General features: G+C 47.3%; 1 protein-coding gene across 4 annotated transcripts in view; it reads left to right on the plus strand.

Annotated features, from left to right (window-relative positions):
• Positions 1-13,859, plus strand: part of LOC111835723 (striatin) — a 30,632-nt gene extending 16,773 nt beyond the window's left edge. The window contains exons 3-18 of one of the 4 annotated variants that reach the window (XM_023796317.2): positions 672-745; positions 2,645-2,732; positions 5,215-5,382; positions 5,555-5,690; positions 5,886-6,045; positions 7,773-7,883; positions 8,838-8,981; positions 9,063-9,199; positions 9,910-10,085; positions 10,266-10,313; positions 10,490-10,611; positions 10,786-10,953; positions 11,262-11,402; positions 11,720-11,821; positions 12,523-12,609; positions 12,838-13,859. In XM_023796317.2, coding sequence (XP_023652085.1) covers positions 672-745; positions 2,645-2,732; positions 5,215-5,382; positions 5,555-5,690; positions 5,886-6,045; positions 7,773-7,883; positions 8,838-8,981; positions 9,063-9,199; positions 9,910-10,085; positions 10,266-10,313; positions 10,490-10,611; positions 10,786-10,953; positions 11,262-11,402; positions 11,720-11,821; positions 12,523-12,609; positions 12,838-13,007 — 2,032 coding nt within the window. In that variant the 3' untranslated portion in view covers positions 13,008-13,859. The remainder of the gene's footprint in view (positions 1-671; positions 746-2,644; positions 2,733-5,214; positions 5,383-5,554; positions 5,691-5,885; positions 6,046-7,772; positions 7,884-8,837; positions 8,982-9,062; positions 9,200-9,909; positions 10,086-10,265; positions 10,314-10,489; positions 10,612-10,785; positions 10,954-11,261; positions 11,403-11,719; positions 11,822-12,522; positions 12,610-12,837) is intronic. The other 3 variants (XM_023796318.2, XM_023796319.2, XM_023796320.2) reach the window with 3 other exon arrangements.
• The last annotated feature ends 738 nt before the right edge of the window (positions 13,860-14,597 follow it).

Here is a 14,597-nt window from a genome sequence, read left to right on the forward strand (position 1 = left end):
AGATTGCCTTTGAGTTCTAAATTGGCAGGAGGAAGAAAAGCACCTTTCATGGTACTTTTGCGTTGGCATGACAGGCAATCTGCATTAATACAGAGAGAGGAGCGTCATCACAGCCTCTAGCACATCCGTTGGTATCTGTGGCTGCCTAGCAACCTGTCCCATATTTTTGATGTTTTTTTAATCCTTAAGGGAGTACAGTGCATCACTGGAAAGTGGAGCACGCATAAGTATAGCCGACTAGTGCCTGAGGTGTGTGTGTGTGTGTGTGTGTGTGTGTGTGTGTGTGTGGTCGTGCTGGGCTGCCAGTGTCTTCGTAACATGCCACTTGATATCATCAGTCTAAGCTTTAATTCCTCTTAAGCGTACTTCAGCGTTACTGGAAACTCAACTGCTTATACTGCTACTGATAATTAGTGTTCAACAGCATAGATTATTCTTATCGGTATGTGCATTGATATGGGTTTGCTCTTGGTGTGTCTTGCATCAAACACTAGACATGTCTGTTTGAAATGTCTGGCTGGAAGATCTGTTTTTAACAATCAGACTTTTTCTAGTCTTTGGGGGACAATTGGAACATGCAGCTCTGATCCTGAGGTTTGATTTGCAGTCACGTGGCTTTGGTGGTTCTTGTTCCCGCTAATTTTTTTTTCCTCATTTCCTGTCATTTCCAGGGCAAAGTACCACAAGCTGAAATATGGAACAGAGTTGAATCAAGGAGACTTGAAGCCCCCAAGTTACAACTCTGGTAGGTGCTTATAGTGCTTCTTTAATTTGGCTCTTTTGGAGCATCCTAACAGGCCAACATGTGTTGGCAGAGTGACCATGCTGATGTGCCCAGAGCGTGCTAAAGAATGAGCGTGCTACAAAGGTGAATATGCTAATGAGCTGTAGCGTGCTAGCTAGCAAGGTTCATATGCTAATGAGCTGTAGCGTGCTAGCTAGCAAGGTGAATATGCTAATGAGCTGTAGCGTGCTAGCTAGCGAGGAGAATATGCTAATGAGCTGTTGCATGCTAGCTAGCGAGGTGAATATGCTAATGAGCTGGAGCGTGCTAGCTAGCGAGGTGAATATGCTAATGAGCTGGAGCGTGCTAGCTAGCGAGGTGATATGCTAATGAGCTGGAGCATGCTAGCTAGCGAGGTGAATATGCTAATGAGCTGGAGTGTGCTAGCTAGCGAGCTGAACATGCTAATGGGCTGGAGTGTGCTAGCTAGCAACGGTGAATATGCTAATGAGCTGGAGTGTGCTAGCTAGCGAGCTGAACATGCTAATGAGCTGGAGCGTGCTAGCTAGCGAGCTGAACATGCTAATGAGCTGGAGCGTGCTAGCTAGCGAGGTGAATATGCTAATGAGCTGGAGCGTGCTAGCTAGCGAGGTGAATATGCTAATGAGCTGGAGTGTGCTAGCTAGCGAGGTGAACATGCTAGCAAAGTGAGTCAGTGTGCAATCGAGCCAGCACGTGCTAGTAGTTTGGATTGAGCCAACGCTGCTCCTCAGTATTCCTGGTATAATGGATCCTTATTGTATTGTTGTCCTGAGCTCATCCTAGCAACTTCAACTAGCCGCCTTCTAGACTGCCTACATGGCACTGTCTGTCCTTTTCATCCCTCTGAGGATTCCGCTAAGCCCCAATAAAAAAAAGATATTGCTTTGTTTTAGGTTCAGTCTCTGACTCATTCAGGGGCAGAGTCAGACAGTGGTGAACGTGCCACCACCAGCCCCTCCCCCCTTTTCTTGTCCCAGAGGATGTTGGGATGTGTTTGTTTAACATTCTTGAATGCAACTGTTATGGAGCAGCAGCACCAGCAGGGGGCGCCAGGAAAACGAACAATCCAGACCGGATGACAATGAATCCGCCTTTGTGTCTCAGTGTGTGACATCTGTCCCTTTTGGCCCCCCAGTGTCCAGTACATCCCCTACTGACCAGAGAATGCTAACCCACTCAAAGCCTTCGCCTCTTCTTCTGAAGAGCTTGTTCCAATTGCAAGTGCTGTGTGGGATCGCTAGCGATGATGCACTCTGCTGCTTCGTGCAGGGAAACACACACATGCCATAAAACTACTGGCAGTCCCATGGTCTCTTATTTAATTGTCATTGTTCTTAAAATACAGGCAGACCTGATATTGGGTCTCCCTCCCTTTCATTGGTGATATTTGTCCAAGTAGAATTTTCATTTAATTCAGTATGTTTGACTTGTTTGGATTGTGACATTTTTGTGAGTCTAAAATACAACCCTTGTTATTATGGGCAACTTTAATAATTGGCAATTGGGTGTTTTTTGAGATCTGTTCTTGCAGTAATATTAGTCCAACGATCAGTTAATGGATTATAAATCTGAATTAATACTCCACTTTCTGTTAGAGGTGCACAGACAAGCTCAGTCTAGTGTTAAGAATCATTGTTCTTCAAAATGAATTGGACAGAGTATTGTTGGGGTAAAACTAGCATATATATCTGTTGCCCTGGAATATGTTGTAGCCTGAATTGTATGATTTTTTGTTTTCATTCAACATAAAAGGTCACTGTTCTGTATTAAATGTGACTGAAAGTATTGATTGAATGTTATGAGCCCGGGTTGGCATTGTAATTTTCTGTTTGGATGCCACCTTTCGACGTGCTGGCTCATAGTGTCTCTCTGACTTAGCAGATGACGGGAGTGAGAATGAGAACGAGGTCCAGGGCACACGCAACAACCAGTTCTCCTGGAAACAGGGCCGCCAGCTCCTCCGACAGTGAGTCCCGCCTCTCTCTCTCTCTCTCTCTCTCTGTGTCTCTCTATCACTAAGGATGTTGGACCAGTCTTCTATATTTTTTTTATTGCGTAGTTGTTTGTGTTTTGTTTTGTAGTACTTTTTTTCTGCCAGCACAAATACAAATTCAAATACAATTTCAATTCTATGTGCCTCTGATGCCTGAATGTTTTTATGTGGCACTTCTGGTCCTTAAATAGTCTTATTAGGTTCTTGCTTTGTTACTTATTGTGTCGCTCCTGCTCCAATCCTGCTTACACCCGTACTTGGGCTTTCAAGGGAAGCTCAGCCTAGCTGCACTTATGCCTCATTGACTCCTTGACAACATGTATGTTTGTAATTTGCTAATTGCCCCTCGTGTATGTTGCTTTGGATGCAAACATCTGCTAAATATGTAAATATATATGTGCAAAGCTGTATACAAGTACCATGTTCAGGTGTAAAATGTGGAGTTTATCCCTGAACTAGAAGTTCCTTGTGCTGTCTGAGCAGGTTGTCCAGATACCCAAGCCATTCAGCTCTGGTTCTGAGGGATGTTGGGTGAAATTATACAGAAAAACAGACTCATGCCTATAAAAATTACTGCTGTTTATATGTGGCGGAAAACCCACAAGCCACGTGTGGGTCAGCACATTGTCAAGGGTACAGGTCAGTAGCCAGTTGTACCTGGCATACAGGGATGTGGGGAAAGTGCGCCCCCTGCAGGGCAGTGGTTGAAGTATAACTGGAAAAAACAGGCTACGAAGATTTGTGTATATATTTTCTCTATTTGAGAACTGAAATGCATTTCAATACATAGGGAAGAGGGAAAGTATGTAGTAGGTGTTTTTCCTGCTCCGGTCGGTTGGCCGATTGGTGTGTAAGTCAAGCCAGAAAAAGGGCTGGTATCATGATGACTGCCGGGCTTTAATTTGATTTGTGCCTCTGGGAGGAATGATGTTGACCCAGGGATTGTCTAAACTATGTGCCGATTATGCAGAGTGTGACGAGACCGGCTGGAAATGCATCATGGCTGCTGTGCTTCTTATAATGAGTGGGGAACTTGTCCCGAGTCGCAGATCAACAATAGTGGACTATTTGGACTGGGTTACCCTTCATTAAGGTGACCACTGCCAGCTGTGGTCTAGGAACTGCGGTTGAGATTTGCTCAGCTGGGTGAGGTCTTGGGTGCAAGACACTTTGCCATGGTCTGGGGAGCTCTTGGATCTGGTCTTTGCGCATGGTTAACAATGACTGTAAACGTAACTTTCTCTTGTCTTTTTTTGAGGAACCAATCGACAAACTCTGAGACCCATAAATTAGTCTGTGTGAAATAATACAGCCCCAGGAAAGGTTAGGATAGTTGCCCTGACACTGTGCTGATGCGCTTCAGTGAGGCATGTTGGAAATTGTCCCCGTCTCCAGCTGGCCCCGGAATGGATCTCCAGTCATGGACACCTTCACGGTGCCTCTTGTCCTGCAGATGTGGGACCAGCGTGTGCCTGGGAGGATTAACCATTTATGATCACGGGGAACATCCCCAAAACTGCTCCGTAACACCTCCTGGTTCCGGACAAGTGGCTCCATCAGTCAGGCTTGGTGGAGCAAACACTGAAGGTCCTGACAGTACCAACACCTCCCTACCCAGCCACACACAAACACGCTTAATAAACACACAACCTACATGTACGTGCCACATCACCTCTGCCAATTTTAGCACATCACTGTTTAAAAGTCCCTGTCACACCGGTTTGGTTTATTCGCTCAGTACTAAAAGTACTTAAAGGACCTTTTTCCCTCCTAGTCTTGATCCTTTTCCGTGCTAATTTGGTGAGGTCCGCGTTGGGCTTCTTGGGTTGTTCCCACGGTTTATCTTTTTAGTTGCTTTCATGTCTCCATCCAGCAATACGCTACATCATTGCTGACGTTCTGAGCAAAGGCTTCCCACGGCTACCTTGGCTGGTTCTCTCTCGGCACTCAAAGATGCTTCTAGTTCTCCCACTAGCTGCTTCAGGAGTTTTATCATGAGAAACTGTGCTAGCATGAGTGAACGGAGCTCCGTTGTGGGACCAGACTAGCTAGACACTGAAGGGTTCCACTGCGATCGTGTCTCCCACGCCTCATCTGAGACTTGGCTTGTTAACAGCAACGGGGCTGTTATTATAACCTTTCCCAGACCTGATTTACTTCTTGGCGTAATTTTGAGAATGTCAGAGTTCATATGTTTTGCATATTAAACTCGGAATCCAAAATCTGTAGAGACATGTTGTGTTTTTTTTTTGCATCTGGCTAGAAAGCTGATGCAGAGCATTTATGTTAACAGCTGGTGTTTAATTGTCCCCTTTTGCCTATGAGCGATATTATTTCTGTTCTGGGTAGCATGAAATAATTTTGCACTGCATTATAACCGAACTGCCCATCTTTGAGATGCATCATACATGCAGATGGGCTGCCTCCCAATAGCTGACCTTGTTGTCCTATTCAGATATCTGCAGGAGGTGGGATTCACAGATGCTATCCTTGACGTCAAGTCTCAGCGAGTCAAAGCCCTCCTGGGTCTGACCAGTGACAATGCAGAGAAACCCAGTTGCAAGAACCTTGAGCGGATGGTCAACGGCACCAAAACGTCCCACAAGGGTGGTGGCATCTTGGGGTAAGGAATGCTCTTTAATAGAAGTTCTGGAGGAAGACGAAGCAAGACTGTAGATCAACTGAATGCAGAGGAATCTTAGGTCCCATCCTTAAATTGGTCTTTGGCTCATGATTTGCTGTATACCTCCACACTTATTCAGTTTTCTCACTACAATTTTTTTGTATGCTGCCAGGAAATCTGATCTGGCAGACTCCACGTCCTCCGTGCTGGATGCTTTCAAGTTCATTGAGAATGCAGCGGCCGAATACAGCGACGACGACGACGAGGACAGCGAGGGGAAGGACAAAACAATCATTGACTCTGCAACGGTGAGCCACTGTTTGTGAAGTCATTTTGTGCAGACGACCTTTTCTGCTTTGAACAGTCTGTCAACTCCTCAAAAGTGACTCCTTACACAGGCTCTCTTGGGTAAGGAACTTTGTAGGGTGTGGAGAAGCCAATGGGATCCTCTTCAAGAATCCAGCTGAGCATTACTTAGTGTAACTGTGATGTTTCTCATGCAGATTGTAAGGAAGAAGCCATCTTCCTCCTTGGCACCACCACCTTGTCCCACTGATGATCCAGATGCAGAGGAAGCCTTGAAGGGCTTTGACTTTCTGGGCAGTCCCGAGGAGATGGACACGTCACCAGACTCCCGGAGTGCTGGGGATGGCACTGACTGGGGTGAGACTGGGGACGGCGTAGGGCTCTCTCAGTGTCTAGGACTCAATGCCAACAGATTTCTATGAACGCCTTGTCTTTCTTAGAGCTTAGTTCAGTGATTAAGGCCAAAGACAGCCAGATACACCAGTTATTTCTGTTCCTTTCTGTTTTCTTTTTGTCATCTGTTTACAGTACATATCATGGCTTTTTTTTGTATCTGTAACCCAGATCAATTATAAAGGAGAGGAAAAACACGCCTGTGTCACATCCGCCCTTGCATGTCAGTGTTTGCTCTGCTAAAACACACCCGTGCCTCTGGCTAGTCCTGGGCAGCTTTTGTCTGTTAGGTAATTCTCTCCTGTTGTGACTCAGGTTATGCAATGTTATTGACTGAAAAGTCACATAATCTGGAGTAAAACAGCCTTGGTTACTAGTGTAGGGCCAACCCCCTCCTAGCAACTAAATGTTTACTGTAAGGCTTTAATTTTAAGGCCACTCAACTGTGCCAATAGCATATTGCTTTGCCTGATTGTAAACAATGCCATATAAATAGTGAATCAGCTGTATCGACACGGTTTCAGTTACTGTGTTTCTTTGACCAAGCCCCCCCCCCCACCACCCCCCCACCACCCAACACAGTTTAAGAATGAAGTGATGACACTTGAGATTTCCCAAAGCTTTTTACCTTTAAACAGCAAACAGGTGTGGTGAAGCTGAAGCGTTCACCTGAAATGGCTGTTACCCAAACCATATTCCGTAACCAGCAGTTCCTGAACTCGTACCACAGTCAGATGCTGACAAAGGTCACTCGTAAACGGATTAATTTATGGAGTATTACTGTTTTTTTTTTTTGTACTTTTTTGATGTCATTTTGACAGAGCTTGATGCTTCAAACTTTGCATTAAAACCGATAAACAAGCACAAAGTGCAGAAGAGCTGCTGATTTCTTCTGCATGAGGAGAAGTTATGACCAGGCAGAATGTATCACGTTCGCTTTTGGGGATTCCAGGTGTCAGTTCGTGTCCCTCCATTTGCTCAGATCAGCTCTGCTTAGCAGTGACCTGTGTGGTCGACCTTGGCAGCAAGGACCTGGCCATCTGCATTATCTTAAAGGCCTGCATGTCTTAAACGTGGCTTATCACTGTGAGATGCTAAGCACCTGTTCACTCTGTCCTTCAAACCTGCACAAAACACCCAATTTAAAAAGGAAAATGTAACTGGTTAATCTTTCACTCACTTCATCATGATACACACACTGCAGAAGGTATAATGACTTCTTTGACATACTAAGCCTATGAATGGATGCTTTCAGCTGTCATTCCCCGAATATGTGGTAGTGTCTTAATTGTCTCCCCCCCCCCCCAGCAGTGGTTTTCATTGGTGTCCTTCCCCAGGTTTGTAAAGCTGTGGGTTATCTGTTCTTCATTTGTTCTATGTTGACCAGCAAATCCACGTAAGACTCAGCCATTGTAGCCTTGCGTCCAAAGCCAGTTTGGCTCCTTGTGTTCTGGTGTCGTCCCTTCCTCGCACAGTGAAGGTGCAGCATGCCATCTGGCCCACTGATGAAATCCATTGGTCCTTTTTTTTTCGGTCCTAGCGAAAGAGGTTACCTCTATGTGAGCCAAGCTGGGATTAGTCTCTTCTATCAATTCGCAATCTCTTTGGGGAGGGATGTTCTGTACGCTCATCTCGGCAGTGCTGAACGGGACTGAACAGCCTGTCGATCTGTGTCCCCCCCCCCTGTTTAGAGAAGGAAGATCTGTGTCCCATGACAGAAGCCTGGGATGTGGACCAGGGCTTGATAACCAAACTCAAGGAACAGTACAGGAAGGAGCGCAAGGGGAAAAAGGGGGTGAAGAGTAAGTCCAGTAGGGGCCGTGAGAAGCATTTCCTGAGGAAAAAGGCAATCAGAGAGACGCACTGTCTCCCTCCCCCCCGTCCCTCGCCTTCTCTGTTCCTCTCCGACTCCTATACTCCCCTTTCTGTATCTGTCTCCACATCCCTCACTGCATACTGGTGACTTTAATTTCCTTCAGCCCTGCCATCTGATCACATGGTTTCCAGCTGATTCCTGGTCCTCCATCCTATATGATCCTGCATTTTCCCTTCTGTTTCTTCAGCTGACTGGGCTTCTCTATACCTTCCTTGTTCAGTTTCATACTTGCTTGGGCAAGTTTGCTTTGTTTTCTTTGGTTTGCCTCTGTCATTCCAGGCATCCTTTTGCTCGCACACATGCTCGGACACGCACGCTTCCTGTTATCTTCTGCTTTACACTTTCCCCCTTCCTTTTTCCCACCCTTTACTTTTATTTAGGTTTTTCCAACAGTTTGCATCAATTGCTACCCAGTTGACACTGTTTTCTGATTGATTGTGTGTGTGTGTGTGTGTGTGTGTGTGTGTGTGTGTGTGTGTGTGTGTGTGTGTATGTGCGCGTCCACAGTCCTATGCCACATAGAGCAGCGTTTCCTAATCTGGTCCTCAGGGGCCCACAGACAGGACACCTTTTTGCTACCGGGAGCTGGAAGGGAGCAAAAACATGGACCGACTGAGTCCCTGAGGACCGGATTGGGAAACACTGTTATAGAGCACTGTCACCTCTCTCTTCCCACCCTCAGCCTCAGACTGCTCCTGTCACCTTGTCACTGCCTCCTGAGTCTTACGGTGCCTGTTCTGTACCTTCACCCTCTGCTTTTCTGCGATTTTCTTCTTTTTGCCATATTTGATCATTTTGCCATAGTCACATGCTGAATTAGGAGCAAGACTTGGTCCATGTCCTAAGAGTTTCTGTACCCCCCTCCCCCAAATGCTCCCAGGGCCAAACCGGTCCAAGTTACAGGACATGCTGGCGAACCTGAGGGACGCAGAAGACCTACCACCCATGCAGCCTTCGGTGGCGCCGCCGGCGCGGACCCCCGCAGCCAGGCTCGGAGAGCATGAGCCCAGCCATGGCGATGAAGGTTGTGTGCACCACTTTCGGCTTCCCGACCAAGAGAGCGTGGCTGTCGTGAGGAACTGACTGTCTTCCCTTTGCCTTACAGTGGAGGGCATGACGTTCCCCCCAACAGCAGGGAAGTCCTTCATTATGACCGCTGAGGAGGCGATGGAGACTGAGTTGGGGCTGGGGGAGCTGGCGGGCCTGACTGTGGCCAATGAGGCCGACGCCCTAGCCTATGATGTGAGTGTGAAATGGGACTAGGTGGGGGTGACCCCGAAATCACTGTAATGCTGCCTGTCCGGCTTGAATCAGGATCCAAATGCACTCGGACCAAGTGTGTTAAACATGTAGGACCCTAAGAGGCAGGGTTCCCCAAGTCCAGTCCTGGAGGGCGAGTCTGTGACACAGTTTGTGGATTTCCCTGCTCAAACACATCTTATTCAGCTCATCAGCCAATTGCCAGGTTTAGTAGGTGTGTTTGAGCAGGGAAATCTACAAACTGTGTCATAGACTGGCCCTCCAGGACTGGAATTGGGGAACCCTGTCACAAGGCTTAATACTCTGGTAGGTATTCTGTTCACTAAGCACTTGGCTATCCAGATGTGTCAGTATGGGAAAATAACAGCCTTAAGAAGATTAACACATCATGCAGAACCAATAAAGGCAAGCTGACTTGAATCTGGGTCGGCTCATCCGCACTCGCTCCTTCGTCATGTGGGCGAGCTGTAAATTGATTCGCACACTTCATTTGGCAGGATTGAGCGTCAACACAGGGACACTGAGTGCTGACGGTAGCGGCATATACTGCCGCTGACGTTTCCGCCTACAGTTTTCTCTGGACACACGTGTCCAAAATTTCGTAGCCCCCTCAAAGAAATCTTTGACATACTGAGGCGTCCTTAAGTTTCTGTCTGACCCCTTGTCTCTGCACAATCTGCGTCCACTCCCAGGTTTCCAACAACCAGGACGCGTTGAGGAAGACCTGGAACCCCAAATTCACGCTTCGGAGCCACTTCGACGCCATTCGTGCCCTGGCCTTCCACCCCCTGGAGCCCGTGCTGGTGACCGCGTCTGAGGACCACACTCTCAAGATGTGGAACCTCCAGAAGACTGCCCCGGCCAAGAAGTACGAGGCCTCATGCACGTTTTCTCAAATTTCCTCCGTTGCCTGTTATCTCTGACCAACTTGACTGCAATGAGTCTGTGAAGACAGCGTTTTAGTGTGACCTCTAGGTGGCGGCCTGCCTTCTTCGGAGTAGCATCCCTGTCAGACTCACTGCTTATTTTGCCCCCCTCCCCTCTGCAGGAGTGCCTCCCTGGACGTGGAACCGATCTACACTTTCAGGGGACACCGGTGAGTATGGCGTCCTGCAGACTGCTAACCTATAATGTTGATGATCCAGTAGTGGATAACGTTAGCCTTCAGTACAGGCTGGGTTTGGCTGTTTGGCATTTCTAAGTGTAGGATGTTTGGTAGTGCGGGGAGAGGCGTCTTTCTGGGCGTAACGCTGGCCTGGACCCATCTTTCAGGGGTGCTGTGCTGAGTGTCGTCATGAGCGCCTCAGGAGAGCAGTGCTTCAGTGGGGGGGTGGATGGAACCATCCAGAGCTGGAACACGCCCAGCCCCAACATTGACCCCTACGACTCTTACGGTATGTGCAGCCCCCTGTGCATTCACTGAATGTCAGCAGATACCCTTGTTTGTAGTGCTTCAGAAGGCTTGTATACGATAGACTATACATCAGATCGCCTGGAAACGGATTAGAACCATTTAAATGATTCCTCCTTGATAATGGCGTGTTGGGCTTTCTGCTCCTGTCTTACAGAGCCCTCTGCACTGCGGGGGGTGCTGTGTGGTCACACGGACGCAGTCTGGGGCCTCGTGTACAGCTCGGCTCACCACTGCCTCCTGTCTTGCTCCGCTGACGGCACAGTCCGACTGTGGAACGCCGCAGACACCTCCCCAGCCCTTGCGGTCTTTAACGAGAGCGGAGGTAAGATCCAGCAGACACACTTGGTGTTGAACGGACGGGCTTCTGGCATACGCTGGCATCCTCTGAGGTGCTCCACATGGGTCTTGGCATGTTGAAAGTGTGTTTTTTTTTTTCTCTCTACTTGTCTATGCCAAGAGTTTCAGGAATGTCAGGTTAAGCTCAACCCGGTAAGGAATCCATTCTCAGGTTCTGTAGGTAGTATGGCTTTTAATAGGAAAAACCTGGTTGATGGTCAAGACAAATATATTACGGAACATCCCAGGGTAGGATTATTTTGGTGATGGATGTCCCTCCATTCTGTGCTCCAGAACTAGGCATCCCCTCCTCGGTGGATCTTGTGTGCAGCGAGCCAGCCCACATGGTCACCTCCTTCAGCAATGGCCGGATGGGCCTCTTCAACATGGAGACCCGTCAGCTGGTCCTCAGCCTAGAGTCCACTATGGAGCCAGGTACAGCGCCACCTGTTGGTGGGAGGGTAGTTGGAAAAGCCTTTGACTAACATAGAGCAAGTACACTGGAGAAGCAGTGCGTTGATAGCAGAGCTCCTGTGCTGCAGTCACTGCTTATTGCCACGATGAGTCATGGTGCTGTCGTCAATTCCCCCCCCCCGCCCCATTATGTTCCAGCCAACTTTGATCGCTGCTGCAAGATGAGCCAGCTAAAACGTCTTTGCTTGGGTTGTGTTTGCGACAGTATCTGCAATGAATGCCTTTGTTTCCCTCTTATCTGCCCCCCCCCCCTTTGGCTTTGTATCTCTGTCCCTCAGGCTCTCCCTGCCGCATTAACAAAGTGCTGAGTCACCCCACCCTCCCTGTCACCGTCGCGGCTCAGGAGGACCGCCACATCAAATTCTTCGACAACAACACAGGTACCATTCTCCCTCCTCCAGCTGATGTTTCCTTCTGAATGTCGAAGAACCGCATCGTGCGGAACTCAGAGTCTCAGGACGCTTGCTTAGTTCTGTAAAAATGTTGCAAATTTATTGGTTTCATAACAAAAGTCCGTTAACAAGCAATGTTTATCATACCTGCACATATCATCCGCAGACATTTTCTTTTTATTAAGTGTCATAATGTTTTTAACTGACTCACTCAGTTCTGTTCTTGCCATTTTGCTATTAATTGCAAATGTAGTTACTGGTTCCCAAAGAGATAGTAAACACAAGTGTTTGGTGTTTTGTGTTATTGCAGAGGTGTTACTAATTAAAAAGCACCCAATAAGACTGCTTGTTAGTGATTTAAAAAAAAATGTATATATATTTTTTTTAACTCAGAACAGCTCCTTTAGATCTATAATTTGGGTTTGTTTATTGCAAGTAGAAATGAATGTTTTACTTAAAACTACTGGTTGTGTCTTAACGTGATATATATTGTAAGCATGAATAAAGTAATGATTTTTGTTATAAAACCAATAAATTTGCAATATTTTTCTGAATCAAGCAAGCATCCCATGACATTCTGTGAGCACTGTATATGGTAATTTTTTATTTATTTATTTTTTTTAAATGTCTGTTTCATAGCTTCCATGGCATTCAGTGGCCTTAATTCATCAGTGTACTTACATTTTCAGGGAAGCTCATCCATTCTATGGTGGCTCACTTGGATGCGGTCACAAGCTTAGCCGTGGACCCTAATGGACTGTACCTTATGTCTGGTAGTAAGTATTGTACCCGTGTCTGTGCGTAAGTGTTAACTTACCTGGATTACTAGATAGGAAGCAAGCATAGGTAGTGAAACTTTTGCACTTCTCCCTCTGTACAGCAGAGGGCAACACAGGCCAAAGTCTGCAACACCTCAACTGGAAATGAGAAAACATGTTTTATGTAAATTAAAGTGACATTTTAGCTTTAATCTCCCATAACCCATTCTATCTTCCTCATCCAAGGTCATGATTGTTCCATCCGCCTATGGAACCTTGAAAGCAAGACCTGCATCCAGGAGTTCACTGCCCACCGGAAGAAATTCGACGAGTCCATCCACGACGTGGCGTTTCACCCGACCAAGTGTTACATCGCCAGCGCTGGTTCCGACGCCCTGGCCAAGGTGTTTGTATGACACGGAGGTGCGCACTCTCTCCCTGGGGCCCGAACACCATCACGGCCAGGGGCCAATGGCAAGGGAGGTGAGGTGGGGCTTAGGTATCGGAGCCACGCCCACCCCTCACGCCCACCAATCAGCTCTGTTCCCTCTCAGCTTCTCTGTCTGGCCAAACCTGAAGCAGTCCTGGCCCTGCGTCTGGATTGAAGTGGCAGGCCGTGGTGAATTAGAAAATGGGTGTGAGGGGATGATTTTGCATCGAGTGGCACAGACTTTTATTTTTTATTTTTTTTGCCTCCCCTCACTAGCCCACTGCCCCCCCCCCCCCCATCCCCCATCCCCCATCCATCCAGGCAGGCCTGGGTACTACCTGGCAGGGATGGTTCCGCGCATTTGGGTGGATCCCTACTGAGCTCTGTCAGTAACATGCAGGATAAGGCACTGCTCAGTCTCTTCAAAAGCTGGGGGGGGGTTTCACTGCCATGCCGGGAAACATCCTTCGGTACTCAGTTACTGTGTGTGCGGACGCCGCACTCACCCGCCCCCCCACTGGTCACCAGTGCGCCGCTCCAAGGGCAAGCCCCTCCCCCGTCAATAAAATTTTGGGTTATGTTGTAACGTGGTCAAAAGTGTAAAGGCGTGCCATGACTGCCATTAAATCCTGTATATGCCCCCCCCCTTGCCTGCCCCAGCATTTGTTTTTAAACATGTTATGAAAATGTGCCTTTGCTTCAAAAGGGTCTTAAAGACTATGTTATTTTTACCAAATGTTTTTTCTTTGGAAGGTTGGGGATGTCCGTTTTAACAAAAAAAAAAAGTTGGATGTAAAGTTACATGCTCATAATAAACAGAATATATATCCAGTCTTAATCCTCATGCTGAAATTTGACTTCATTTGAGCAGTTGTTTTGATTAAATGTGTAACTGCCAGGGGCGAATTTGCCTGGAATAGTCATTGGCTGTCACACCTTTGTCAGCGTGCCCATTGGCTGTCACACCTTTGTCAGTGTGCTCATTGGCTGCTTCGCTTTCATCCAATTGCCTCATTGTCATCTGGACAGGCTGGTTGTTTTCCAGCACAACAGTCAGGAACTTCTTTGCTGAGTTACGCCTCGTCGGTTCCGAGCAGCTTAATATAGCTTTCCTCAATTACTGTGATTCAGCTTGTGTGTACGAAGGTCCTTCTGGAGCGGTTCATTTGGAATATTGGTATACTTATGCCTCTGCAAAAGGTCTTATGGGGTTTGCTTTTATGACTTCCTAAGGTATGAATATTGACCTTGACGTCATATAGGTAATCCGCTTCCTCTTACATCAGATGGAATTCATTGTAGAAAGTAAATCTCTCCACTTTCATCACCTCAGACTTCATAGTGCCCCACCAAATCAATATGACTCAGCAGGGACCGGGCGCCGCATTGAAACACAGGTTCCCTTCTTTAGGATGGCCATGACCACCACAGCTCATCACTCTCCTAACCTTCTCGCGCTCTTCTGGGGGCAGCTACTGTTTGCTGGGATTTATTAGTCGGCCGTTACCAGCATTTTGCCCATCCACTCCACAGGGGTCTGGCTCAGTCGACGTTTTAAAAACGTCGCTTTATGGTT

The sequence above is a fragment of the Paramormyrops kingsleyae genome, chromosome 3, assembly GCF_048594095.1.
Source record: "Paramormyrops kingsleyae isolate MSU_618 chromosome 3, PKINGS_0.4, whole genome shotgun sequence".
NCBI lineage: Eukaryota > Metazoa > Chordata > Actinopteri > Osteoglossiformes > Mormyridae > Paramormyrops > Paramormyrops kingsleyae.